Source organism: Mustela putorius, unplaced genomic scaffold (genome assembly GCF_011764305.1).
Source record: "Mustela putorius furo isolate JIRA1106 unplaced genomic scaffold, ASM1176430v1.1 tig00001618_pilon_pilon_pilon, whole genome shotgun sequence".
Lineage (NCBI taxonomy): Eukaryota > Metazoa > Chordata > Mammalia > Carnivora > Mustelidae > Mustela > Mustela putorius.
The window spans coordinates 862,582-889,167 of NW_025421819.1; the positions used below are offsets into that span (position 1 = coordinate 862,582).

Below are 26,586 nucleotides of genomic sequence, written 5' to 3' on the forward strand. Positions count from 1 at the left end.
TGCTCAGGTTGTCCCTCTGTCCGCGAGAAACCAGTAGCTGTGCTCCAGCACACATGTAACCATCCACAAGAACCGCGTGGAAGTGTGGCGTTTGGGCTCACACGCTGGGTGTGTGGATCTTCTGGGTCACCGGGAGCTCTGAACTCATCCAGAAAACATTGCAGGCAGTTCGCGGCTGGACCCCCGAACTCCAGCTCGAGAGACTGTGGAGAGGCTGCCAAAGCATTTTCGCTCTCCCAGAGCCGGGGCTGTACGCGCCGGTCGACGCTGGGCTTGTGGGGGGAGGCCTCGCTGACCCTCAGGGTCGGCAGAAGGTGGGCGTGTGGTTCGAGGAGGTTTCTCTCTGCTGTCGTCCCAGCACACTCCTGAGACGTGGTCTCTCCGCCGTCATCCAGATGAACCCTCACTCGTCCCGCTGGCCTCCGTGAAGGCACGACTGGTCCAGGAACTGGGCTGCGGGGTTCCATTCCTTACGTGGCTCAGCGTCGTGCCGGAACTCAGTGAGAGGACACAGCACCAGTGACGCCTGCATATTTCTCTGCATAAATGCATCTCTTGTTTGTGTTTTCTCCCCTAGGGATCTGCGCTTTAACAGAATCCGGGAGATCCAGCCTGGGGCGTTCAGAAAGCTGAGAAACTTGAACACGTTGTAAGTCACATTCTGTTGGGACCCGGCAGGAAACAAACCTGGGGTCAGCCCCGGTTATCTGTGGTCGGGCAGGAACGGGGGGCGTGGACACGGGTCGCTAGAACAAAACGTGTGCATTGAGATGTCAGGCGTGGAACCTGAGCTTGGCCACTGTCCTGTCTTGTCTGACATCGTGGACCTATGTGGGTCCCTCATAGGTAGGTGTGACCCAGACCCCGTGGCCGTGTGTCCTCTTGTCTTTCTGTGAGTGCCTCGGTCCCAGGCTGGGCCAGACCCTTCACCTTGGTACGAGGTCAGGACCCATTGCAGGGGGCAGGGGCCGGCGCTTCTCCTGGCTACGAGGGCCCGGCAGGGGTGGGGGTGCCATCCCTTTGGGCACCGATGCCTAGTCCCAGGGATGGACAGATGAAGGGGACAGGCCTGATGGGCGCCCAGAGGTTCTGCGGCTGACCTGGCCTACCGTCCTATCCAGAGCTTGCCAGGATGATGGCGTCTCTGGCTCTTTGCTCCTGAGGGTGGCTACTGGCACGGGGGATGGGTGGGGCGCTGGAGCAGGGTTCCCTTGCCGTCCCGGGAGCCAGTGGGGGAAGCGGTCTGACCCTGGGGAGACCACCCTGCACGTCCACGTTGGCTTTCCCCTCAGCCGAGGTGGGCAGTCCAGCAGACGGCAGGACAGAGAGACACTGCTTTGCATCGAAGCGGGCATTTGGTCAGTGTGTAGGGAGGGGCATGTCGTGCGGTGACAGGGACACCGGCCTCCCGAGAAAGCGTGTCGTCCCAGGGCGAGGGCTGACCCACTTCGTGTGCGTGGGGTGCTTGGCCGGTGTCCAGGCCGGACTCCGCGCCCAGTCGTCTGGCGACCTTTCCCAAGCGGCCGGAGCGTGCCCCCGCGCGGGTGCGGGAGCCGGGCCCTCACTCAGACTCTCTCGCAGGCTTCTCAACAACAACCAGATCAAGAGCATCCCCAGCGGAGTGTTCCAGGACCTGGAGAATCTGAAGTATCTGTAAGTGACCGTCCGGCCTTTGCTCTCTCGCTCACGCTTGTTCCCAACCGGGAGCCGCCGTGCGTGCGGGCGCGGCCGTCTCTCCGGGTCGATCTCCACAGGCTCCGAATGAGCGTTGGGCTCGGGTTTTTAGTGCGAGTTTGTCGGTGTGAGGCACGCGGCCGTGGGGCGCTCGGAGTGTGTGCTCAGCCGTCAGGCACGTGGCAGCGAGGGGCGTGAGGGCCGGCCCCGAAGGCCGCGCGGGGCGGGGGACTCGCGGCCCTGCTCGGCTGCAGGCGGCCTCCCCGGCCGTGGGCGAGGTGCGAGGGGCCCTGGTCTGCTGATTGTCCCGTCGTCCCCCGGCTGACGTCACCTCCCCCTAGTTTTAGGTAGTAAAATTGTCGTTTGCCTTTTGAGACTGATTTTAGTCCATCCCTACATGAGCAATGAAACATGAGCTCGGCAGGCCCGAAGACGACCTTGCAAGCTCGAGCTGGCCTCCCCGCTGTCGGGCACTTGCTGCAAGGCGGGAAGCGTCAGGACACACGTTCCGGGACCTTCCTGCTGTAGATACAAGTGCGCGTCGTGGGCTTTGAGCAAGTGATTCTTTCTTTTAAGACTTCGATGAGCTTTTAGAGAGAACCATTTTAATGAGAGACTGAGATCAGGGACTTTTTGGGGAAATTTATGTCCTAAACGAACGTGAGTGTCTAGAAGTCACATTGATTTTTAAAATAAAGTCGCATTGTTAGTGTTGCTGTGCATTTTACCAACCGTTTGGTTTCAGATGTCGTTGGTTCGTGACCGTGTTTATAGAGATGCGCATCCCTCAGTGAAGGCCATTGGAATTGTTGGGTGTAAATACTTCTCCATTACTTTTGGCATAGTTTGTTAATCGTTGCAGTAGAACAGAATTAGAATTAGAATACAATAGAATAACACGCAGAATTATGTTGTTCATTTTAAAAATGAGTGAAGGGCCTTTTATTCTTGAGTTTTTATGGATTTGATTTGTTTTATTTTTAAATTCTAAGTGCTGTACAAGGTCCAGAAGAAAGGCCTTGGTTTCGTAGAAAGTAGGTTCTGTGAGCTGAGAGCAATGCTCCGTAGTGAGTGTGTGGGTTACTTTGATTCTTTATTTCGCTTTTGGCTTAAATTAATCAAGAACAACTTATTATTTAACCTGCAAACATATTTAGTGTTAAATACTTTGGGATGCCTCATTTTTCACTTAAAATGGTTTTTTCTAAGTGAGGCTTCATGAGCCTCTCCTGCCGGCCGCTCCCCTTCGAGGCCCTGTGCCCCAGCCCCCCCCCCCCCCCCCCCCGTCCATGATGCCCCCTGGTGGAAGGCGCCTGGTCCCTGCTGGGGGGGTGGGCCGTGGTCAGCAGGACCGGGAGGTGGGGTGCTCGTGAGAAGGACCCCAGGAGCAGGGGCAAGACTCGGAGCCGGGTCCTCGCAGGAGATGGCACTGCCGCCAGCACGTGGAGGACACTGTGCAGCTGCAGCGTCGGCGAGCTCCCCCGGAGCTTACTGGTTATTGCTGCCGTGACCATTAGTCTGGGCTCTTCGAAGCTGAGCAGGGGTTATCTGCCGGACCCCAGCGGCTTGTGGGACGGTGTCCGTCTTCCCTCCACGGACGCTGCCGGAGGGTGCGCTTACGTCCTGGGAGGAGCCTCCCGTCCAGAGGGGACTCTGGTGTCAAGTGCTCTTCAGAACCCACTATCGGAGGACAGTCCGTGCCCGTTGTTTTAGGAAGGCGGAGGCTGGCCCCACGCCCTCGGAAACACACCCCGCCCGTGTTAGCGGGGCTCCGCTGTCGCGCACTCCCGTTGTCTTTAACGTGTGTGCAGACAGACGCTGCCCTTAGGCGGTCGCCCCGCCGTTCTAGAGGAATGAGCGCAGAAACCCCGCTGGGCCGTAAGAGAGCAGGGGCTCCCACCAGAGGGTAAGTTGTGGGGCCAGGCCGTGTTCTTTCTGGTTTCCACATGCTTGCTGACTCCGGTGATCCCAGCGGCTGCCCCCTGCTCTGCACACCGGCGGGGACTGGGACAGAACGTAGACTGCGGGGTCACAACCACACTAGCAGGTGGCTGGCGGACAACTCTGTCCCACGGGGCCCGGCTCTGCCCCGGCTCTGCTGGGGGCACCGGATCCTGGACTGGCGGGGGCGCCGCCTGTTCGCGCAGAGGCTGTGGTTCTCTGTGGGGTCCGTTTGGCTGAGGAGCGCGAGGGAGAAGGAACAGCCGCTGCGTGGGGTGGCAGCGGTCAGAGACCACGGAGCAGGGCCCGTGAGACAGCCCGCCCCGAACACAAGGACAGACGGTGCCGCCATGCACACTGTCTGGGACCGAGCGTGAGGTTGCACGACGTTAAGGCAGAGCAGGCCTGTTCGCTGGAGTGGGTGGGTGGGCGGACACCCTGCCGGCCGATGCTGCGGTGCCCGGAGACGCCTGCGGACGGCAGGGAGGGGCCAGCGTGGGTCTGTGGTCATGGGTGGGGACGAAGCAGCGCAGACACACGTCTCTGCCCCGATGCAGAGGTCACGTCTGAGGCGCAGGATGCCGTTGGCTTCCCATGATCTGCCACGAGCCAGTGTGTGTGAGGACGGTGCCGACCCCGAGTCCTGTCCCCGGGCCCGGGGCACTCGGAGGCGCCTCACCTTGTGGCTCTGCCCAGAAGTCGGCAGACTTTCTGGGACGTGGCAGCACGTCTCTGAGGCTTCGTGGGCCGCTCGGCTCTGCCGTGGCGGCTTGGCTCTGCCACGTGGCCCCGATCGGCCGTGGACTAAGTCGATGTGTCCGTGTTAGTCATGGACGCAGAAGTTCAGGTTCTGAAGAGCTTTCCTGTGTCGTGAACTCAGTCTTCTTTCGAAATTTTCAACCGACTAAAAAGGTAGAAACGGTTCTTCGCTTACAGACTGCGTGAGAACAGTCTCTGATGCTTCCCGCCTGCCCACCTTGCCTCCGTCTCGTGAGAAGGAGATTCTGCCGGGCGAAGACATGTCGGCTTCGTATTGGGGCTCTCTGGAAGCCGGGGTGGTGGGTGGACAGCCTGCCGTGGGGAGCCTTCCTTTGAGGAAGGGCCGGGAACCTCCGTGAGGGGAGCGGCGCCGTGTCGGTTTGGTCTGTATTCTGAAACAGTCGTTAATTTGAAACTCCCCCCACATGTCAACGCAAGCCTTCCCTCCTCTGACGTTGTGGCCTGTCGTGTACTAACGCTCCCGTTTCTTGTTTCAGCTATCTGTACAAGAATGAGATCCAGTCAATTGACAGGCAAGCATTTAAGGGACTTGCCTCTCTAGAGCAACTGTAAGTGTCCCCCCCGCACGTGGCTGTCTGGGATGCCACCCGCCCCTTGCCTCTTGTAGGGCAGATGAACTAAGTCTGCTGTTTGCACGATGCATGCCTGTACTAACGGGGCGTAGGGAGTGCGTGCATGCGGTGGAAAGAGCGGTTCTGTCTGAGCTCCTGCCCCACCAGGGGACGGCCCCGGTCTCTGCTGACGGCGGCCCGTGCCCAGCGTCCCTGAGACCAGGCAGCTCCCGCCTCCACGGTGCTCCCATTCCCAGCAGGGACGGACGTGCGAGCCAGGGAAGGTCTTTGGGGAGGGTCTCCGGGCCGTGGGGGACGAGGAGGCTGCTTTCCTTGGACCCTGTTTCCTTTATGACTCTGCACTCGTCCGGCTTCTTTCTGCATTTATGTCATTATTCTGGAGAAAATGAGCTTTTTCCCTGTGTTTCTAGTTAGTGTGTGTTGGATGCTGTTTCTTTCGCAGTATATGAAGTCAGCAGGTTTTTTTGAGTAGAATTCCTGGTGAGAGCTTTTTCTGGTGGGTAGGGGCTGAGGTGGTTCCGAGGCATTTCAGATGGCCGCACGGTTACGGTCACAGGGCTGGACGCGGCCGTCGGCTGTGACGCGGCCCGACGTTCTTCCGTGGCGGCTGTCCATGCGTCTGCGTGGCTCCTCCGCGCGTCGGGCACAGGCCCGTCTCCGGAGACGCCGGGGCAGAGACAGGGCAGAGCCGGGGCAGGGGCTCCCCTGAAACCAGGTGCTTCCCAAACATAGACAATGCGCGAGGGTCTCGGGGTCTTTATTCCGGGGCGAGCCGCTCTGCTGGGTTTGTGAGTGCCGCCAGCGGCAGGACGGAGAAGCCGCTGTGCGTCGGGTTGGTGTGGTCCCCCCGCAGGGGAGGAGGGAACCGAAAGTTAGAGGCTGGGTTGGACGGCGAGTCTGTGAAGGCCGCGATCCAGACGCCTGACGCGCCTCTCCTGGGGCCAAGAGTCCCCGTAGCCGTCGCCCCGGAAGCCGTCGGACTGAAACAAGCCGGAGTCAGGCGGCGCCCGCCCTGACGAGGGGCGAGGAGGAAGCAGGCGGCGTCTGGGGAGACGTGAGGCTCTGGCTCCGGGAGCGGTGCGTCCAGCCGTCCTGGCGACGGCGGGTCCCGGGTCAGGAAGCCGCCACAGCCCGGCTCAGGCAGCGAGGGTCTGTCCGCCGAGACGCGGCTCCTCCGTGGGTGTCGGCGGGTGTCTGACGGGCCACGGACACTCTCAGGACCGGGTCCCCGCCCGCAGAAGAGGCTGTTCTTGTGGGTGCGCGCTGTCGTCCGGGGGGCTGGGTCCTGCCGGGGCTCCCCCCCATGCCGGGAGCCCCCCCCATGCAGGGACCCCCCCCCATGCAGGGAGCCCCCCCCCCGTGTCGGGAGCCCCTCTCGCCCTTCAGAGGCCAGCTCGAGGGTGCTGGGGGTCTGCGGAGCCTGGGCTCCTGGGAGGTCCCGCTCGTCCTGTGTGCTGAGCACGTGTGACCAGAGTCAGGCAGCATAGGTTGGGGTTGGCGCCCATGGCTGGCTTGGGGCCGTGGGAGGGCAGGGGCGCCCCGCCTGCCCAGAGCTGTGGCCTCAGCCTTGTCTCCGAGGGCCGTGGAGACAGGCTGCAGTGAACCAGGCCAAGGAGGTCCTCCGTGCTCCCCCCTCCCTCCCCGGACGCCTCCCCAGCACCCCACCTGCCTGCCAGCGGGGGAGGGGGTCCCCTCCAGGCTTCTCCGGTGACAGGGACTACATCCCCCCCCCCCCCGCTTCAGGCTCCCACACACCCTGCTCGCGGGCTTTCCCCCCGGAGCGGAGGGCGGCGGGCCGGACACGTCTGTGTGCCCTGCAGCCGCGCTGGCGACCTCCCAGACTCGGGGTCCCTGTGGTGCCCTCCCGGGAGCTGGGCCAGGGAGGCACAGACAGGCAAGGAAGCGCAACTGACCTTGGGTGACCTTGCAGTCCCAGGAATTTCAACCTTGGTGATGGTCTCTGAGCTTCCAGGCGCGTTTTGAGAACGCTTTCTGCCTGGTGCTACGGTTCATGATGAAACGCGTAACCGCTCGTGTCAGTCTGTCCCTGCCACTCTGCCGGGCCCCGCGTGAGTGAGCTGTGGGGGGCAGAGATCTCTCTTCTCCGCATGTTGTGGGGGGCACTCGGGGCAGAAGCACCCTGTCGCACGGCCGCGTCCAAGCCTGTGTCCACTGTTTCACTTAAGGGGAAAAGCACCGATTTCACAGTGAGAAAGGCAGTATTTAGGAAAATGAGAAGACATTAGTTGTACTGAGAAATGTGTAGATCGTGGAAAGCCAGGAGACACAGCAAAAGATGAGTAAATGCCGGTTATTTGTGTAATTGAGCACATTTGAGGAAACGTGTGACTTGGCGCTTCGTTGTTTCTGTGGTTCCCTGTGTGCTCAGTCAGCGTAAGCCCCGCACCCCCGGGAGATTCGGAGAGGTTAGAGGATCGAAGGTATTCGTACACGTACAGATGTGCCGTAGGGAGGCTACGTGAACTCTTCCTGCAAAGGCTCACATACCACGCGGAGGTCACGGCTGCCCAGTCAGGCCCCGTGCGTGGGGGGCCTCGGTCAGGGTCACCGACAGCCGTTCACTCCTACAGTCTGTGCCCAGTTTTTAATTGTATCTGATCTTACGATTTGATGATTTCACTTGTTTTCCATGTAATGTAGGAAATCTAGAGAGTTACTGACATAAGAATTTGAAAGGCCTTAGGAAACTTTTGAGCAGGAAATCTAGATCTGCGGAAGCAAAACTGTTTAAAGTCTGTTTCTTCTCTCTGTCTCTCTCTTTTTTTACACTTGTCTAGATATCTGCACTTTAATCAGATAGAAACTCTGGACCCAGAGTCCTTCCAACATTTGCCGAAGCTGGAAAGGCTGTAAGTCGCATTTCCTCCCGTCGCCGAGTCTGCCCGCGGCCCTGGGCCGTCGCGCTGTCCAGGTTCTGCAGGAGGGGGAGGCCACTGTCTGTCCAGACCCCAGAACTGACCGTGCAGAGTGCCTGCTCCTTGTCTCTCGATTCAGAAGCAGGACTGACGAGGTCTCTTTCTTCGGGAATGGTGATAAAAATAGAAAAAAAAAAAAAAGAAAAGAAAAGAAAAGAAAAAACAAACCCTGGTTCTTTTCTGGGCTAAATAATATTCTCAGGTTCATTTGCATGAAATAATGCAATCACTGAGTCATTGTTTTAGAAGCTGCGTTTTTGGACTGTTCATACTCTTCTACACACGTAAGAAGCATTTTAGATGTTGGTTTGTTGTATTGTCTCTTTCAACAGATTCTTACATAACAACCGAATCACACATTTGGCCCCAGGAACATTCGATCACTTGGAATCCATGAAGAGACTGTGAGTATGTGTTCCGCGCAGCCCCGTGTCCCCGCGGCTTTGACCGGCCCCGAGCTGGGCTGCGGAGTGTGGGTTCCTCTCAGGAACGGGCAGGAGGCACCCTTGGAGCCAGCACAGCCGGGGCCCGGCGACGCGGGGACTGTACCAGCAGATCGACCCTTTCATAGGCAAGCGAGACATTTCTAAAATCAATTTGAAATTCTTCAGATTATTTTTTTATTAGTTATTCATTTATTTGACAGAGAGAGACACAGTGAGAGAGGGAGCACCAGCAGGGGGAGCGGGAGAGGGGGAAGCAGGCTTCCTGCCGAGCAGGGGGCCGGTGTGGGGCTCAGTCAGGACCCCGGGATCGTGACCTGAGCTGAAGGCAGAAGCTTAAGGACGGCGCCCCCAGATGCTCCTTCAGATTAATCTTCAGTCCCGTGTTGCGGTTTCAGTGGTGGGAGGAAGGTCCCCCGCGAAGGACTCGGTCCTGCTCCCGCGTTCAGCGTTCCCACAGCTAGACGTGAGATGCGCGGGCTCCCAGTTTCTCGAGGCCCCTGAAGACGCGGCCTCTTGGGCCAGGCGGTCGCTTCACAGGAGTAGAGGAGCCTGAGGGCCGGTTACCGGACGCCGCCCTGCGCTTTGCCCCGGGGCCTCGGGCTGCTCTGCCGTCCCCGAGGGTATGCGGGGAGCTCGGCGTCCGGCAGTGCAGGTCCGGCGCGGAGAGCAGGGAAGTAAGACCGCGTTGCGGCTCTCACGACTCCTTCTGAATAAAGCCAGCGGCGGCCGCGCTGGAAACGGCGCTGTGGGCAGCCATGGGGCCCCTGCATGGGGAGCCGACGTGGGTCCCCTTCCCACTCTGCCTCCGTGGATGGACGCGGCCTCCGGCTGGACGCTGCCTCCTGTCCTGTGCGCGGCCGCCCCAGCGGCTTGTGGGCCCGGCCTGTGCACGGTGGCCCAGACCCCACGTCCCACGGTGTTCCTCCCGCCAGGCGGCTGGACTCGAACGCGCTGCGCTGTGACTGTGCGATCCTGTGGCTGGCGGACCTGCTGAGAACCTACGCCCAGTCGGGGCACGCGCAGGCGGCCGCCACCTGTGAGCACCCGCGGCGCGTGCAGGGCCGTTCGGTGGCCACCGTCACCCCCGAGGAGCTGGACTGTGGTGAGTGAGCCCAACGGAGGGAGGCGCCCCAGCCCAGCGCCGGCATGCGGCCCCGCCTGTCTTCGGGTCGGTGGGACCCGACCAGGACGCTCCTGGGTAAAGCCGCAGTCTGTGTGACCATCGGAGCGACTGTGGTCTTCCGGCTCCTGGCGCGTGCTGTCTCTCCTGCCCCCCACGCCCCCGCCCCACAGGCCTCCAGTGCATATGAGCAGGGGTACTGGGCTGTGGGCACCTCGGGGACAAGCCCGAGTACTCCGCTTCCCCTGGAGTCAAGCCTGCCCCACCCGGCAGAGTCCCCAGGGCCAGCCCTGGCATCCTCGTCAGGCGTCCGCTCCCTCGTCTGGAGCACAAGCCATCCTGGCTCCCAGCACCAGCCGGCTCTGACTCGACCCATCAGGGCGTCAGGGCCAGGCTCGGCCGCGCTGGGTGCTCTGTCTGCCTCCCCAACCCTGTGGTCGCAGAGACAGAGGACGCGGAGCAGCCGCCAGTTAGCAGACTGGAGGTGGGGGCATCCCCGCCGGCCTGGGCCGTGGGAGGGGGACACACCTGTGGGACAAAGGACAAAGCTCCGCTGCCGTGCCCTGCGTGGGAGAGTTTCCTGCTCTTGGGGCTGCTGTAGCTCAAAAGCATGATCTTCTGTCTTACTAAAAACTTCCGCGGAGTGCGCCGTGCACACAGGCCCCTTGCTCTCCGGGAGGGTGAACAGCCGCTGGGGCCTTGCCGGGTGCCCGCTGTCACCCAGGCTCTTTTGGCACATCTGAGGGTCAGGACGTGCTGGCTAAGGCCTCAGCCCATCTCTGCAGAGAACCTGTCTGTCCTCCTTGTGGGAGCATTTGTGGCTGGGACAGATGGTTCGCTTGGGGTTTTCTCCGGAACATGAGGGATTTGGTTTGGGTTCTTGTTTGCTTTTACGGGATGGTTAAGACCCAGAGATCTCCATTTCCTTCTTGGCACAGAGAGGCCCCGGATCACATCAGAGCCCCAAGACGCAGACGTCACCTCGGGGAACACCGTGTTCTTCACATGCAGAGCGGAAGGCAACCCCAAGCCCGAGATCATCTGGCTTCGAAACAAGTAAGTCAGGTGCTGGCCGGGCTGCCTCGGGGGCGCACTGTGCCCCCAGACGTCCCGTGGGCTCCGCCAAGCGCGGCCCCACCCCGACACCTGTGGACGGCCCTTGGATCTTTCGTCGCTGCCACGGAGGAGGAGGTCTAAGGGAGAGACTTTTCTGCTGGGGGTGGGGGCGCGGCTCCTCCTCTTGCTGTGGGTGAGGGGTGGGGTGACCTTGGTTCTTGACCCGCTCACGTTCTGTGGCCGGAAACGGTGCGTCCGGTCCCTGGGGCTCTGCTGCTGGAACCCTCGGACCCGTCCTCCTGGCTAAGGGAGGCCCTTCCTGCTGGGTCAGTGCCTTCAGGGACACCCATCGAGCGGACACTTACGGACTCAGCTCCTTGGGCATCTGATTGGCCTGAGGAAGTAGGGCTCTCCTGCCACGCACAGGCATTTTGGGGGTGTGGGGCAGAGCTGTAGGAGGGGGCATTCCAGGGGTCAGCCCACCGAGGGCCCCTTGTTAATGAGGCCACTTCCAGGCATATGGTGAGAACCAACTTAACACCAAAGCTCCTTGTCGAGGCTCCTTTTCCCGTCCTTCGCTGGTCAGTAGATCTCGGCTCTGTGTGTCCGGTCTTGACTGAGCGAGGACAACGCTTTGGGGATGGGAACCCAGACCGGACACCGCCATCCATCGTCCTGCCCGGCGCGGGGCGGCCGAGTCCCGCAGGCGTTCACAGAGAGAGGATCAGGGAGCTTAGCATCGAGCCGTCGGCGCAGGAGGTGAAGATGCCTTCCTGCCTGGGTTTGGGGCCATGACCTGGGCCCAGCGCCGCATGGGGGGGTATGACCGATGCTGTCCCAGCCTTCAGGTCACTTGTTAACTTTGGATGACTCTGGACTCGCTGGGAGTTAAAATCCAAGTTAATACGAGGAATAAGTGTGTACTTAAAAGGCAGGAAGGCATTGATTTGGCTGAGCCTTTACATCTGTTTTCCTAAATAAACACGTTGATAGCAGAAGTTAAAATGTTACAGCCAAATGTGGCGGAGGGAGAACCCCGAAGCGCCAGGCCCGAAGCCTGCTGCCGGGGTTTCCCTCCGCCTGCTCGCCCTGTGGGTGTCTCGCCTGCCGTCAGCCTGCCCGCGGGCTGCCCCGTTATCCTGAATGGATTTGCCGGAAACCAAGGAAACTGTCTGCTTGATGTTTTCCCGCTGTGTTCCTTTTTCACCCGTGGAAAGATTGTTCTGTGACTTTAAAATCTTACAGGCTGAACACGTGAATAATCAGGTCGATGAATTGGAGATGTGGTGGGTCAGTCCCTTTCCTAGAAGCAGTGAATAAGCAGGACCCTGTGATGTAGGACAGTTTCCTGGTGTCCCCCAGCTCCAGGGGCCCTTCCTGTGTCACGAATCAGCTGTCCCGTGCTTCACGCACGAGTACCTGAGAATCGGACGTCTGTCTTTGTAGTAATGAGCTGAGCATGAAGACAGATTCCCGCCTCAACTTGCTGGACGACGGGACCCTGATGATCCAGAACACGCAGGAGACGGACCAGGGGATTTACCAGTGCATGGCCAAGAACGTGGCCGGGCAGGTGAAGACGCAGGAGGTCACCCTCCGGTACTTTGGGTCTCCAGGTACGTGCAGCGGAAGGCACACAGGCTGCTGCAGAACAGCTCTCCCTTGCCGCGCCCGGCTGGGTCGGGGTGTGGGTGCGGTGTGGTGGGACATGGCTGTGCTCAGTCCACAGCCAGGTGCCCTCCGCTGCAGCCTTGCAAGCTTGGTCCTAGGTGACGCTCAAGCTGTGCTCTGCTTTTTGAATAAAAACCCACACCGTGACATTTCCTTAAAGGGGCCACTCGCGTGTGTTGCATGAGTGGTGTGCGTAGGGCGCACGTCCTGCTGCTTTTTTGGGACTGTTCGTGCGTTTCCGAGTGCCGAGCCTTCCTCTGGGATCGCTGTCACCCTTTTCCGTTGCCCGCTGCCAGTTTGGAAGTCCCGCGGTGCCCTCCGTGTCGCTGCTTGGCCCACAGCGTCTCACCCGCCTTCGTGGGTGATCCGAGTCCAAGTTCTCGCCTTCCGCGGTCTCCAGCGCAGTCCGTCTGTTCAGTGCGCGGAACATTCCTCCAACGTCCTCCCGCTTCTGAGTCCCGTCTTGTCTAACTGCATCTCTGCTGTCCCGCTGGGGCCATGACCTTTCCGCCCCGGGGAGCAGGAGGCAGGCCACTTCCCCACGCGAGGACCGGCTCTCAGGTGACACAGCCTGGAGCGAGATCACGTCTCCTACTGATTTTGTCTGCCTGTTCCTGCGGGGCGGCCTGGGGGTCCGCGGGTGACGGCACGTGGGCGGGCCTCGCGTCATGCACTTTGCACGTGTCGGCTGGAGCACGTGCCCTCCGGGTGGGCTCTGACGCTGGGGTTCTTGTCCCTGCGAACCGCGTCCCGCTGCCTCGCCTGCCGCGCCAGAAATGCTAACGTGAGGATTGTGTCTGCGTTTCCTGTCCTCCGCCGTGCCTTAGTCACGGGGTCCCGGGTCGCGGAGCCTCAACGTTTGCCGGCACGAACGCCGCAGGAACGGGTCTTCCCTGCCTCTCCCCTCTCCGCGGGACTCCTGCCTCGCTCCTCGCAACCCCGGGCGCCGCCGGCGCCCCCTTCGTCCCTGCCTTACCGTGTTCGCGGCGCCGGCTCCCCTCACACTTGCCCCTTAGCCCCGCGTTACCTGTGGAAGCGTGGCCTGTGTACCTGGTTCTACAGCAGGAGTCCCGGGGGCTTCCCCCGAGTCCTTGCTGTTACAGGTCCGCGTCCCTTACCCAGAGCTCTTCGGGCCGTCTCTGGAAATCAGGAATCTGGGGCGTTTCCGCAGGGGCGCGTGGCTCAGGGTGGACCGAGCGGCGGAGCGCTGCCGTGGGGTCCGGGCGTCACCCTGTAGTCAGCGTGGCCCCACCGCGTGCTGCCTCAGTGGTTGTGGAGGCTGCCGGCGCCGCGGGCCAGGCCAGGTGTTACAGATTAGTGATGAAAAAAGTGTTCTGTTTGGGGAGCATTTCTGGATTCCAGAATCGGGGAGAAGGGTGTCAGCCAGAAACGTTCTAGAAACTTCCCTTGTTGCTACTGTCCACGTTGGTAAGCTCCCGGCAGAGTAGCTTCTGGGTGCTGTGGTGCAAGGGTCTTGCTGGTCCTGACGCACGTGGTCACTCCGGCCCCCGGGGGAGCAGGGGTCTACAGCCGTGGACACCAGCGAGTGAGTTCTGTTCTGCACGGACGCCCCCCAGCAAACGCACTGGAAGGGCGTGGATTTTTCTGGACTCACAGAAAAGTGTGGGTTGAAGGTGCAGTTTTGTGTTTGCGAGGGAAAGGGGCTGTCGTTGCGAGTTCCGAGTCTGGACGGAGTGTGTTGGCCGTGAGGAGGAGCACCTAGCGGATGTGACCACTGACCCCGTGTCCAGCGCCCACAGAAGTGGGGCCCCTGGGGCTCGGGCCCGTGCCGGGGGCGACGGGGACCGGCTGGGAGGCGCTGGCCTTGCCGCGCGCTTGCCCCCACCCCCGACGCGGGAGAGCCGACGGCGTGTCCGGTTCAGCCGTGTTCGCTTCGCCCACTTCGAGGCCCGCAGGCAGAGGGAAGAGACGGAGCCGGTGCCGACCGGAGGAAATTAACGCACGACTTGTGTTTCGTTGTGACAGCTCGACCCGCTTTTGTAATCCAGCCACAGAACACGGAGGTGCTGGTCGGGGAGAGCGTCACCCTGGAGTGCAGCGCCACGGGCCACCCTCCGCCACAGGTCACCTGGACCAAAGGGGACCGCACGCCCCTGCCCGAGGACCCTCGCGTGAGCATCACCCCGTCGGGCGGCCTCTACATACAGAACGTCCTGCAGGCCGACAGCGGCGAGTACACCTGCTTCGCGTCCAACAGCGCAGGGAGCATCCACGCCGCCGCGCTGATCATCGTCCAGGGTGGGTCAGGGCGCCCCTGCGTGCGTGTGCGCTGACCGCGGGCCCCTGCCCCAGCAGAGCCCCTGCCCCAGCAGAGCCCCTGCCCCAGCAGAGCCCCTGCCCCAGCAGAGCCCGTGCCCCAGCAGAGCCCCTGCCCCAGCAGAGCCCGTGCCCCAGCAGAGCCCCTGCCCCAGCAGAGCCCGTGCCCCAGCAGAGCCCCTGCCCCAGCAGAGCCCGTGCCCCAGCAGAGCCCCTGCCCCAGCAGAGCCCCTGCCCCAGCAGAGCCCCTGCCCCAGCAGAGCCCGTGCCCCAGCAGAGCCCCTGCCCCAGCAGAGCCCCTGCCCCAGCAGAGCCCGTGCCCCAGCAGAGCCCGTGCCCCAGCAGAGCCCCTGCCCCAGCAGAGCCCCGTGCCCCAGCAGAGCCCCTGCCCCAGCAGAGCCCCCCCAGCAGAGCCCCGTGCCCCAGCAGAGCCCGTGCCCCAGCAGAGCCCCTGCCCCAGCAGAGCCCCTGCCCCAGCAGAGCCCGTGCCCCAGCAGAGCCCGTGCCCCAGCAGAGCCCCTGCCCCAGCAGAGCCCCTGCCCCAGCAGAGCCCCTGCGGACCACCCCCGCCCCGCCCAGGGGGTCCTGCCTGTGGAGGCCCCGCCGCGCCCGCCCGCCCCATCCTCTGCCCGCAACTGGCCGCACCACACCCGCCAGCCCCCCCCCGCTGCTTCTCTGACCCGGTTTCCTGCGTGGCAGCTTCAGAGGCCGTGTGTCGGGCCGTGTTTATTTCGGGCTGTGTGGTCCGTGGTGCCGAGGGCTCCCGGCGTGCAGACACGGGTGGCGGTCACGGGAATGTGTGCGTTGTGTGGGTGCACCTGTGTGTGCCTCACGTCGGTGAACCCGGCCTTCCTCCCGCGGCTTCCCCCACACCAGTGGCAGGTGCAGGGCTGAGAGTGCCGTGGTGTGAAGACCTGGGCTGTGTGCGTCCACATGTCCCAGCTCGACAGTGAGTTTCTTAGTTTAGAAACAAATTGCAAAGTGGGGCCTCTCTGGTGTGGAGGCTCCGAGACGAGCAAGTGCCGACTGCCGATGGCCAGGGCTCCCCCTGCTCTCTGGCGGCGAGGCCGTGTCACGGCGTGTGTGACACTGGCTCGCGCTCCGCACACGTGACCGTGCGGTCCTGTCTCCTGGTCGTTCCTTCTGTACAGACGGAATCGGTTTGGTTTTGGGGCCCTGGAGTCACGGAGCAGCTCCTGTCCCCACACAGCTGTGTTACGTGACGGACCGCTATCAGGTCTGACTGAGGTCCCACAGCCAGAGGGACCTTGGGGTGCGCCAACAGCAGAAGCAGAAGCAGGGCATCCCGCACACCCTCGGTGCAGTGTGGCCCGTGGCTGCATGGACTTAGCAGAGGCCACCCAGCGTGTTGGGGAAACTGCAGCTGGACATCCTGCTGTCCGGCCCTTCCCCGGCCAGCGTCCCCCTGCTGCAGACCGTCCCCTGCGGTGCGGCCCGTGGCCATCGGCTTTTTATGCTGCGGCACTTAACAGGGAGCGCCGATGCGGAGGCTGGCTTGTGGCATTTTCATCCAGAACGAATTTAAAATGTCGTGTCCGATGTTCTTTCCTCCGGAAGCCCTTCCCCAGTTCACCGTGACCCCTGCAGACAGGGCCGTAATCGAGGGTCAGACCGTCGACTTCCAGTGTGAGGCCAAGGGCTACCCACAGCCGGTCATCGCGTGGACAAAAGGAGGTGAGAGCTGGCCTGACGCCGGCCGGGTGGGCTCCACACTCGGGAGGCGAGTCCGCCCAGGCCCAGCCCCTGGGCGCCAGGGTGGGGCCGGCCGCAGGCCTGGCCCGTGGCTGTGGCGCAGGACACGTGGAGAAACTGTCCTTCCCGAGGGTGCGGGCGGTCTTCGCCTGCAGGTGGCCCGTGTCTTGGCTGTAGGTAGTGTCCTGATGAGATTTCCTGGCAGGTAGGATAGAACTTTCTGGAAACTGTCCCAGCCTATGTTTGGAGCTCGGTGCTTCTGGCCCTGTCTCGCCCTCTCCATCCAAGGTCAGCGGCTGATCACATTAATCCTTTGGGGGTGACGCCCCCCGTCCCCCATCCTGCTCCAGCTGGTGAGCCCCTGGCCAGGTGACTCGATGAAGACAGACGTCCCCCAGGGTGCTGGTGGCCTGGCTGGGAAGTGCGAGTGGAGAGAAGGGGAGGTGGCCTCGGGCTCTGTCCTGGAATCGACCTTGAGGTCTTGAGGAGGGGCCCTGCCTTAAGCCAGGGTCAGTACCTGCCTTCGTCCCCTAACAAGCGCAGGGCAGGCCGTGTGGGCAACCGGCACTGGGACCCCTGTGTGCCCGGGCAGGAGAGGGCCCCGTGTTGGCTGCTTGCTGGGGTGTCCTGTGCTGTTGAGTAACTGCACCCCTCCCCTCCCCAGCGGCCCCTCCCCCAGCCCTTCCCAGCCCGTGGCCTCACCCCTGCATTTCTCATGTGCTCCTCCCGCTTCTGGGGAGTTTCTCAGAGCCGGGGGCTCCGTCTGCCCCTGACCCGGCCACACCCGGTTGTGTGGAATGTCGCCTGCCAGCGTGACTGGAGCAGAGACCAGTCTGTCCCACCATCCCGTTTGCCGTGAGCAGAGACCAGTCTGTCCGGCCGTCGCGTGCTCCAGGGAAGCTCTGCTCGACCCAGCCTTCCCAAGTCCCGCTCTGACCCCACACATGGTGTCCGGGTCGCCGCGCGTGCCCGTGCCTTGCAGGGAGCCCGCTGTCGGTGGACCGGCGGCACCTCGTGCTCTCTTCGGGGACGCTCCGGATCTCGGCCGTCGCGCTGCACGACCAGGGCCAGTACGAGTGCCAGGCCGTCAACATCATCGGCTCTCAGAGGGCCGTGGCCCAGCTCACCGTGCAGCCGAGAGGTACGCGGCGCCGGCCTCCCCAGCCCTGGCGGATGGGCTGCTCTGTGCAGAGCCACGGTCCCGGGAGACGGGCCCGCGGCAGCCTGCACAGCCCACTATGGCGGGAGCTGGTGGGGGCTCGCGTCTGTTCCCCCAGCACAGCTCCTCGCGGGGGGGCGGCTGCCGGCACACGCTCTCGCCTCCGCTCTGGCCCCTGTGCTTGTGCAGATGATTTAGGAGGCTGAGGGAGGGCCGGATGCCAGACGCAAGTGCCCTGGGCCTACTCTGGCTGAGGACAAGGGGCCGGTGCTCCGAGGACGCTTTCTGGGTGACCGGTGGGTGTCCCGACTTCTGTATCTTGTCAGCTGGGTGTCCCTTGCCTTGCAGTCACGCCAGTCTTCGCCAGCATTCCGAGTGACATGACGGTGGAAGTGGGCACCAGCGTGCAGCTGCCCTGCAGCTCCCAGGGCGAGCCCGAGCCCGCCATCACCTGGAACAAGGTACCACCGGCGGTCGGCCGGGCCCGGGTGTGGCGGCTGCCCCCAGCCCGCAGCTCCCCACGCAGAGGGAACCTCCCACCCTGGCCCGAGTTACCGGCTGCTGTGGGACCCTCAGGAGCCAAACCAGAGGGAAGCGGTCCCACATGCTCTTTCCGCGTTCTTCCCAGTGACGCAGCAGAGCAAACCCTGCCACTAGGGCTGTGGCCCCATCGTCAGCAGAGAAGGAGGTGCTGTTCCTCCACTTTTCAGGGTTGTGTTTGAGAAGCACAGTGCGGAATTGGATCCCAGCCTTTGGCCGTTATGAATGAGGGCTTCAACGGGGCATATCCCGGGAGGACAGGGTGGCCACAGGCAGGGGCCCCTCACAGGGAGGCTCGAGCTCTGGGGGACAGCCTGGCCCTCGCCTACCCGCCCCTGTTGCCCGCCAGCTGTCGCCGCTCTCTGCCGGGACCACACGTGGCCGCCCTGTCCCTTGGGCTTGTGCTTACCTTTCCTTGGCTGGGCCTGACGCCTGGCTTTTTCGGTGCGGCTCGGGTATCCTGTCTCCCAGAAGACCTTGCCCAGGGCCCTTCTCCGTCACTGGGCGCCCACACGCTGTGCTTTCCCCATGGTCGTGTGTGTCCCACGGTGGGTTTCTTTCCGGGCCCCCAAGCCCCGATCCTGTAGACTCCAAGGGACCCCATCCCTGCCTTAGTGTTTTCTGGATCTTTCACAAGAGCTTAAGAAAAGTTCCTCTCAGCAAATTGGACTAAATCTCTTTCTCTGCAGGTTTGGATAGAGCTGAGCATACCCTGTGCGCCTTGTCCCCCAGTGAGGGCCCGACAGTGGACCTCCACCCGCAAGAAAAACCACTTCTGCCTCTCGCACTCATTCTTTGTATCTTTCTGTTCTGCTCCAGGACGGGGTTCAGGTAACGGAAAGCGGGAAGTTTCACATCAGCCCCGAAGGGTTCCTGACCATCCACGACGTTGGGACGGCGGACGCAGGCCGCTATGAGTGCGTGGCCCGGAACACCATCGGGCAGGCGTCAGTCAGCATGGTGCTCAGCGTGAGCGGTGAGTCCCATGGCGGCGCCACCGTCCCCTGCACGAGGCAGGAGGGCGCTGGGCCCGGCGCTTGCAGGCTCGCGGCCTGATGACCGGAGGGCCGCGCGGCCTGTTGGGGGCGGCCACGGTGCACACTGGCTGCCGCCCCTTCTCGCTGCTGCGGCCGCTGTGGTCACATGCCTGTGACCCGGCTGCCCCGGGCGGGACGTAGTGGCGAGCGTGGCTGCCGTCTGGACCACTGGGCTCCGACGTGGTAATTTACGTCCCCGTCTGCCGTTTGAGCGGCCGGTGCCCCGTCGCCCTGCCTCCTGTCGCTGTGGGTGCGGCCGCGCGTCTTCCCAGAATGGGGACAGCGCCTGCCCCGGCTCCTGACGGCCGTGCTGGGCCGGCCGCTGTTTGCCCCGGCTCCTGACGGCCGCGCTGGGCCGGCCGCTGTCCGCCCCGGCCGCCTCCGTCGTCTGGCTGTTCCGTCACTCGAGTCTGTGTCTCTGCCTTTCCCGGCACGGCTCACCTGCCTGCTGCCTCCATGGGCCTGTGTGTGCCCCGGGTGGGAACGGGGCCGCTCGGTGTGTGCCCAGCACCCCGTGCCCGAAGCCTGTAGGTGTTTACCAGATGTGAGCGGTAAAGAGGAACCAGGAGCCTGCTTTGTTTTTTTTGGGCGGGGGAGGGTGGATGTTCTTTTGCCATCACGCGTGGTGTGTGAGATGGATGTAACGTTCAGTTGCTGAATTCTAAGATTTTTTTTGTTCTTTTAATGGCAAATTTTGATCCCTAAAAATAATGTCACTTTGATGTAAATTAGCTATATATGAGAGTAAAAATAATCTCTTATTCACGATCCCGCTTCCAAGAAATAACCGCTGTTAACATTTTGGTCAATTTCCTTTATTTTTTTTAAAAGTAGGTAAATATTTTCAAGTTATTTTTGTGATTGTTGTTTGGACAACGACAAATGCAGGTCACCTGTAATAACGTAACGTTAGAGTCATAAAATGGTTTAAAATTAGTCATTTGTCGACCACTTGGCATAAAAATATTAGGTTCCAAAAATGAGAACATTTGTCTCTGTTTGAGCGGACTGAGGTGGGGGTTGTGCCGGGGGAAAGGCTGTCGGGCCGCGCTTCCGACGTCTGGAGCGACCGCGGACAGCGGTGACCGGGCCGATTTGCGGAGTGCGCAGGGGCAGCTGCACCAGGGCCGCGGGGCTGGCCCCCTCCGCGGGCGGGGCTGGGCGTCGGGCACCGTCAGGGGCCGAGCGGTGAGTCCGGCGGCGCCTTCCCGCTCAGGTTATTTTCAGCTGTGTCCTTCTGTGGAAAGGCTGACCAGGTTGAGGGAAGAAAGGACCCTTTCCGAGCCGCACGTCCTTGGTGACGTGGCACCGGCTGCGTCCGTGGACAGGTAGAAGGCGGATTGGGTTGGCGTTACTTTAGTTTAGCAAACTCTGGTATTCGGTGAGGAGAAATGAGAAGGAAGTAGAAGGTGAGGAACAGGGCGCCCGGGGGCCCCGTGGGTTAAGCCTCTGCCTTCAGCTCAGGTCATGGTCCAGGATCGAGCCCAGCATCGGGGTCTGCCCCTCCTCCTGCCTCTGCCCCTCCTCCTGCGTGGGCTGTGTCTCCAGATAATAAATACAATCAGAAAAAACAAAGGAAGAAAAAAGAACATCCAAAACAGCTTCAGAGGGTTGTTGGCTGAGCCGCGTGCGTGTGTGTGCACTTGCGTGTGCGGGTCATGGGTCCCCCACGGCTGTGACGCGCCCGTCCGAGGAGACGGGAAAATGCAGGGAGCAGAGTGCTTGGGGGCGGCAGCTGGAGGGGCAGGCGGCCGTCGAGGGTCTGAAGAGCAGAATCCACCAGAAGCGGAGAGGCCGCCCGCCCTCCCTGGGTGCCGTGCTTGGCTAGAACTTCCGAGTTTCACGCTGGGAGCACTTTTCCTGTGTTCTTCCGGGGTATCACGTGATTTCAGACACCGAGGTCTGTAATTTCCGTCCTACTTGAAAACAGCTTATCGTGTCATTTGAGCTTCTGAATGAGAGACCGAACCCTTGGGGGAGACCATGCCCACACGATGCAGCGTCCAGACACCGCTGCGTGCGTCACATAGCGTGGCATTTTGTGGGTAACGCGCGATTTCGTGTTTTCCCAGTTCCTGATGTCAGTCGAAACGGGGACCCATTTGTGGCCACATCGATTGTGGAAGCGATTGCGACCGTGGACAGAGCCATCAACTCGACGCGCACACACCTGTTTGACAGGTACCGTGGGGTCGGAGACGGGCGTAGACCTCCGCGCCTTCAGCCTTGGGGGCAGAACAGAGCTGTGGCCTGTTTCATCCGAGGGAAAGCCTTTTAATTTAAAAATCATAACGTGGGCATTAAGTCTTGTGGGGTTCGGACAGCAGAAAGACGCATCCTTTCTGAGTAGAAGCGGAGCTAGGATTCGTAGGTGAGACGCTTTAGGAAACCGCTTGTTCCGTCGGCTCGTGAACGCACGATCGGCAGGAGCAGAGTCTCAGGCCGCGGCGGTTTGTTCACGGCAGTGACCTGGAGCGAGCGAGACGGCACGTTCGTCTTCCGTCTTTGACTTAACGATCTGTTTTTAGTGTCTTTCTTTCTGTGTGTGTTTGCTGCCTTCCGCTTGGGATGAGTCAGGTACGCGATATTACGTCTCTACAAAAGTAGCTACAGACATATTTGGTGGCAATAATTACATTTTTGGACGGGAGTCGTTTTGTCCTCAAAGCTGGTTCTGTTCTTCCCTGTCTGCTCCCGCACCCCGCCAGCCGTCCTCGCTCTCCCAACGACCTGCTGGCCTTGTTCCGGTACCCGAGGGACCCCTACACCGTGGGGCAGGCGCGCGCCGGAGAGATATTCGAGCGGACCCTGCAGCTGATTCAGGAGCACGTGCGGCACGGCCTGATGGTCGACCTGAACGGAACAAGTCAGTCTCCCCCCCCCCCCCGCGAGAGCAGGGCCTCACCACGCTGGGGCCTCCCTGGGCGCCGTCCCGCCTCCCCGTGTCGTGAGTGAGCACACGGTTGCACAGGTTCGGGCCACGCTGGGTCCCATAGCAGCCGCCTCACGTGCCCTGCGAAGCCGCGTCCAGCTGACCTCGTGCACTGCCCTGACTGGGGCTGGACCCGTGGGGCCTCTGCGACCTGGCAGGGTGGCCACTAGTCCGCGAGGCTGTGCGCCCGGGACGCAGGGTGGCGGGCTGTTGGGAAGGAGGTTTGTGGGGTCCGGGTGACTGAGAGGTGGCGGGGGAGTTGTGTGGATGGTGGGAGCCGGACACCCGCCCGCAGCCTGTGCCGCGCCGAGCCCCCGGGAGCAGCACTCGCACAGGCACCAGAGGCCGGTGTCTGCTGTGTGGAAGCGGTCCCTCAGGGCAAGTGTTTGTCTAAAGCTCTCCGGCAGCGCGTGTGTGCCGTGCCCCCCGGGGGTCACACTCCGCAGTCTCCACGGGCTTTTTCGACTCGACTTCAGGGAGCCCGTCTTGCTCGTCAGGATGGAAATGTCTTTCAAGAACCGAGCGGTCTTGCGTGCGAGTGTGTGGCGTGAGGATGTGGAAACAGGCCCGTCTCTGCTGCTTGGAGGGAGGGAGGTCCCCGCGCCTGTCCCCATCCTGCCCTGGCTCGGGGCTGGGCTTCCTGGTGTTTGTGTGTAGACACGTAGACCCTGGTGCCTCCTCCTCTTCCTGACGGCTCTGGCCTCCGTCGGGGCCGTCGTAGAGGATTCCACTCCACAGACGGGCCAGCCTGGCCTCACAGGCGCTCCCTGGGGAGAAACGCGAGGGCCACCCCCTCTCTCCACTTGCTTTTGTTGGGCTCTTTCCACCCTCCAGGCCGGGGGTGGGGACGGGTACGTGGGGCATGTGGCCTTTTCCCCGTGGCGCCTCCCTGTGCTCCCAGCTCGGCCGCGTGTGGAGGGCCCGTGGGGTTCTGTGGTGCTCCTTTCTGTGCCGTGGCCTCCCTCCTGTGGCTGGCTCACGTGGTGACTGCGGCTGCTGTGGCTTCGGCAGGCGGCCGTGGACCTCGTGCGGCCACTTACGGTGGTGGAGCGCATCTGTAGCCCCTCCTCGTGCAGGACGGTGCGCTCACCCACGCCGCTCTGCACAGAGAACCGCGGGGCCCTAGAGAGACCAGAGAAACTGAACCGACACGGAGCCCTGGCAGAGGCGCCCGGCTCTGGGCCGCCGCAGTGCGGTGTTCGCGGGAGAGCAGGTCCTGGCGAGGCTGCAGCACGTGTAGGTGCCGGCCAGTCTCGGATGTTGGCTCAACAGGCTCTGGAGGCCAGAGGATGGTCCTGTCGTGGTCTGTGTGACGAGGGAGCCACGGGGCTTCTTGTAGAGAAGTGACCTGGTCACCGGATCAGGTCGTCGGTGGCCCTGCCACAAAAGGGGGCGTTACAGGAAACCAGGACGTGCGTGCTGGGAGGGACCAGCAGGGCTGGAGGCGGCCGGCGTCCCTGGAGTGGCCCGGGGGGATCTGGGGCGGCAGGTGCCTGTGGAGTGGCCCAGGGCTCCAGGCTCGCGGGTGTCCGTGGAGTGGCTCAGCGGGGCGGAACGTGTTGGCACTTTGGAGGCCGGTGAGTGGAGTGAATTCCAGGTGCCTTGGCGGCAGGTGACACATTCTCGTGTGGCTGACTGGGTTTCTGCCTGAGGGGCTGGCAGGCCAGAGGTGACACTTAGTGACATGAGGAGGCTGGTGGGGGACGGGGTTAGGGGCTGGGGAGTGACTGTCTCACCTCTAGGAGCTGCAGGTGCACAGGAGGCCTCGGTCTCCAGGGACACCTGGGTCCTGGTTCCACAACCCCCCGTGTCCTACTCAGCCTGGAAGAAAACCGCCTCCTGCACACAGTCCTCCTGGCGTTTCTCTGTCATGAAATAGGCTTCTCGCCGGTTCCCCTATGCTCAGGGGCACGCTTGCTCTCACATTTCCGCATTTTCACTGGTCAGACTCGCCTGCATTCAGGGATGGGTTTCATCTCTAAAGCAGAGCATGGTGGACGAGTGTGGTCGGAAGCGGTCGGGCGGTCGGCAGGACTCCTGGTGAACGGCCTGGGACGTGGAACTGCCCGCCGGGTTTGCAGGAAGGCGTGGTGTGGGCGCTTCTCATCAGGGACACTTCAGGGGGCTTGGCTCTCGGAGCCCGGCAGGCACGTCCAGGCTCACAGGGCGGCCTGTTACGTCCAGCCTGGGCTGGTGCCCCCGGCCACGTGCAGAGAGGAGCAGCACAGGGAGAAGGCTTCCCACGGGGCGTGTGCGTGAGCCCCGGGCCCTGGGGTTCTGGGACTTCCTGAGCTCGCTGGGCGTGGAGCCCTCTGCCTTCCCCTGTGTCCAGGAGGTGCCTGAGGGCGGGGTTTTCGGCTCTTCCGGGAACGGGTCTTCTCGCGCACCCCGCCAGCACCCATTTCTGGTGGTGCCCTCTCCCACCTCCAGCTCGGTGCGGGGGTGGTGCGGGGGTTGTGCAGACGCTGCCCTCGCAAGCCGGGACAGGCTCTGTTCCCTTACAGAGGCCGTCTGGATCGGCTGCGAGCGGGTACTTGGGCTGTGTGCCCTGCGGGTCAGCCTGTGGTGCGTGTGTGCACACGTGTACCCCCGAGGGAGCCGGGGCTCTCGGGCAGCCCCCAGAGCCAGCCCGGACGCAGCTGTTCCTGCCGGGACCCCTGGCTCCGCTGAAGGACCCGGTTGTCCCCTGCCCGCCACGCACGGGTCCCCTCCCCCGGCTCTGCAGCCCGACAGGCAGGGTTGGGGAGGGCTGCGGGGCCTGGGTCGCGGTCCTGGGTGCCGTCCGCCGTCCAGGGAGTAAGCGGCCCCCCTCCCCCGCAGGTTACCACTACAACGACCTCGTGTCTCCCCAGTATCTGAGCCTCATCGCCAACCTGTCGGGCTGCACGGCGCACCGGCGGGTGAACAACTGCTCGGACATGTGCTTCCACCAGAAGTACCGCACGCACGACGGCACGTGCAACAACCTCCAGCGGCCCATGTGGGGCGCCTCGCTGACGGCCTTCGAGCGCTTGCTGAAGGCCGTGTACGAGAACGGCTTCAACACACCCCGGGGCATCGACCCCGGCCGCCTGTACCATGGGCACGCGCTGCCCATGCCCCGGCTGGTGTCCACGTCCCTCATCGGCACGGACACCATCACGCCCGACCCGCAGTACACGCACATGCTCATGCAGTGGGGCCAGTTCCTGGACCACGACCTGGACTCCACGGTGGTGGCCCTGAGCCAGGCCCGCTTCTCGGACGGCCAGCACTGCAGCTCTGTCTGCAGCAACGACCCCCCTTGCTTCCCGGTGGCCGTGCCGCCTGACGACCCGCGGGCGCGCAGTGGGGCGCGCTGCATGTTTTTCGTGCGCTCCAGCCCCGTGTGCGGCAGCGGCATGACGTCCCTGCTCATGAACTCCGTGTACCCGCGGGAGCAGATCAACCAGCTCACGTCCTACATCGACGCCTCCAACGTGTACGGGAGCTCGGAGCACGAGGCGCGCGCCGTCCGGGACCTGGCCAGCCAGCGGGGGTTGCTGCGGCAGGGGGTGGTGCAGCGCTCGGGGAAGCCGCTGCTGCCCTTCGCCGCCGGGCCGCCCACGGAGTGCATGCGGGACGAGAACGAGAGCCCCATCCCCTGCTTCCTGGCCGGGGACCACCGCGCCAACGAGCAGCTGGGCCTCACCAGCCTGCACACGCTCTGGTTCCGCGAGCACAACCGCGTGGCCACGGAGCTGCTGGCCCTGAACCCGCACTGGGACGGCGACACCATCTACCACGAGGCGAGGAAGGTCGTGGGCGCCCAGATGCAGCACATCACCTACCGGCACTGGCTGCCCAAGGTGCTGGGCGAGGTGGGCATGAAGGCGCTGGGCGAGTACCGCGGCTACGACCCGGGCGTCAACGCCGGCATCGTCAACGCCTTCGCCACGGCCGCCTTCCGGTTCGGCCACACACTCATCAACCCCGTGCTCTACCGCCTGGACGAGAACTTCGAGCCCATCGCGCAGGGCCACGTCCCCCTGCACAAAGCCTTCTTCTCTCCCTTCCGCATCGTGAACGAGGGCGGCATCGACCCGCTGCTGCGCGGCCTGTTCGGGGCGGCCAGCAAGATGCGCGTGCCCTCCCAGCTGCTCAACACGGAGCTCACCGAGCGGCTCTTCTCCATGGCGCACACGGTGGCCCTGGACCTGGCCGCCATCAACATCCAGCGTGGCCGGGACCACGGCATCCCACCGTACCACGAGTACCGCGTCTACTGCAACCTGTCGTCCGCGCACACCTTCGAGGACCTGAAAAACGAGATCACAAGCCCTGAGATCCGGGAGAAGCTGAGACGGTGGGTTGAGGGACGCCGGGGCGCCGCGCGTGTGTGAAGGTCCGGCGTGCCGCAGGAGGGGGTCCCAGCGTGCGTGGTCATTGTTCTTTGTGTTTGGGGGTGTGTGTGCAGCCGCGTGTCAGAGGGGGGCCGGGCGGGGGAGCGGGGCGGGGCCGACTCTGGTGGCCGTGCGAGTGCAGGAGGCTGTGGCCATCGCCCTGTGGGTGTCCCACGTGTCTGTCCAATGGGCCCTGATGGCGGAGGGGAAGGAGCTGCGGGGAACCCGAGGGCCCAGCTGGGGTATGTTGGGCTTTGGGGAGGCTTCTGCGCTCCCATCAGGCGGAGGGCCCCAGAGCTCACCCTGCACAAGGCGGCCTCCAGCGATCGTGGGGGCTTCCATGAGGGGCTGCCGTGGTGGGACCGCGAGGG

General features: G+C 62.9%; 1 protein-coding gene across 3 annotated transcripts in view; it reads left to right on the forward strand.

The window, feature by feature from the left end:
- The window catches only part of PXDN (peroxidasin), a 68,581-nt gene that overhangs the window by 31,136 nt on the left and 10,859 nt on the right, over window positions 1–26,586 (forward strand). Inside the window, exons 2-17 of one of the 3 annotated variants that reach the window (XM_045087916.1) lie at window positions 578–649; window positions 1,582–1,653; window positions 4,872–4,943; window positions 7,766–7,837; window positions 8,236–8,307; window positions 9,282–9,451; window positions 10,408–10,525; window positions 11,972–12,141; window positions 14,183–14,455; window positions 16,052–16,168; window positions 17,169–17,327; window positions 17,694–17,806; window positions 18,705–18,861; window positions 20,995–21,103; window positions 21,631–21,788; window positions 24,675–26,178. In XM_045087916.1, coding sequence (XP_044943851.1) covers window positions 578–649; window positions 1,582–1,653; window positions 4,872–4,943; window positions 7,766–7,837; window positions 8,236–8,307; window positions 9,282–9,451; window positions 10,408–10,525; window positions 11,972–12,141; window positions 14,183–14,455; window positions 16,052–16,168; window positions 17,169–17,327; window positions 17,694–17,806; window positions 18,705–18,861; window positions 20,995–21,103; window positions 21,631–21,788; window positions 24,675–26,178 — 3,408 coding nt within the window. Of the gene's footprint in view, window positions 1–577; window positions 650–1,581; window positions 1,654–4,871; window positions 4,944–7,765; window positions 7,838–8,235; window positions 8,308–9,281; window positions 9,452–10,407; window positions 10,526–10,551; window positions 11,285–11,971; window positions 12,142–14,182; window positions 14,456–16,051; window positions 16,169–17,168; window positions 17,328–17,693; window positions 17,807–18,704; window positions 18,862–20,994; window positions 21,104–21,630; window positions 21,789–24,674; window positions 26,179–26,586 lie in introns of those variants that run through there. The other 2 variants (XM_045087917.1, XM_045087918.1) reach the window with 2 other exon arrangements.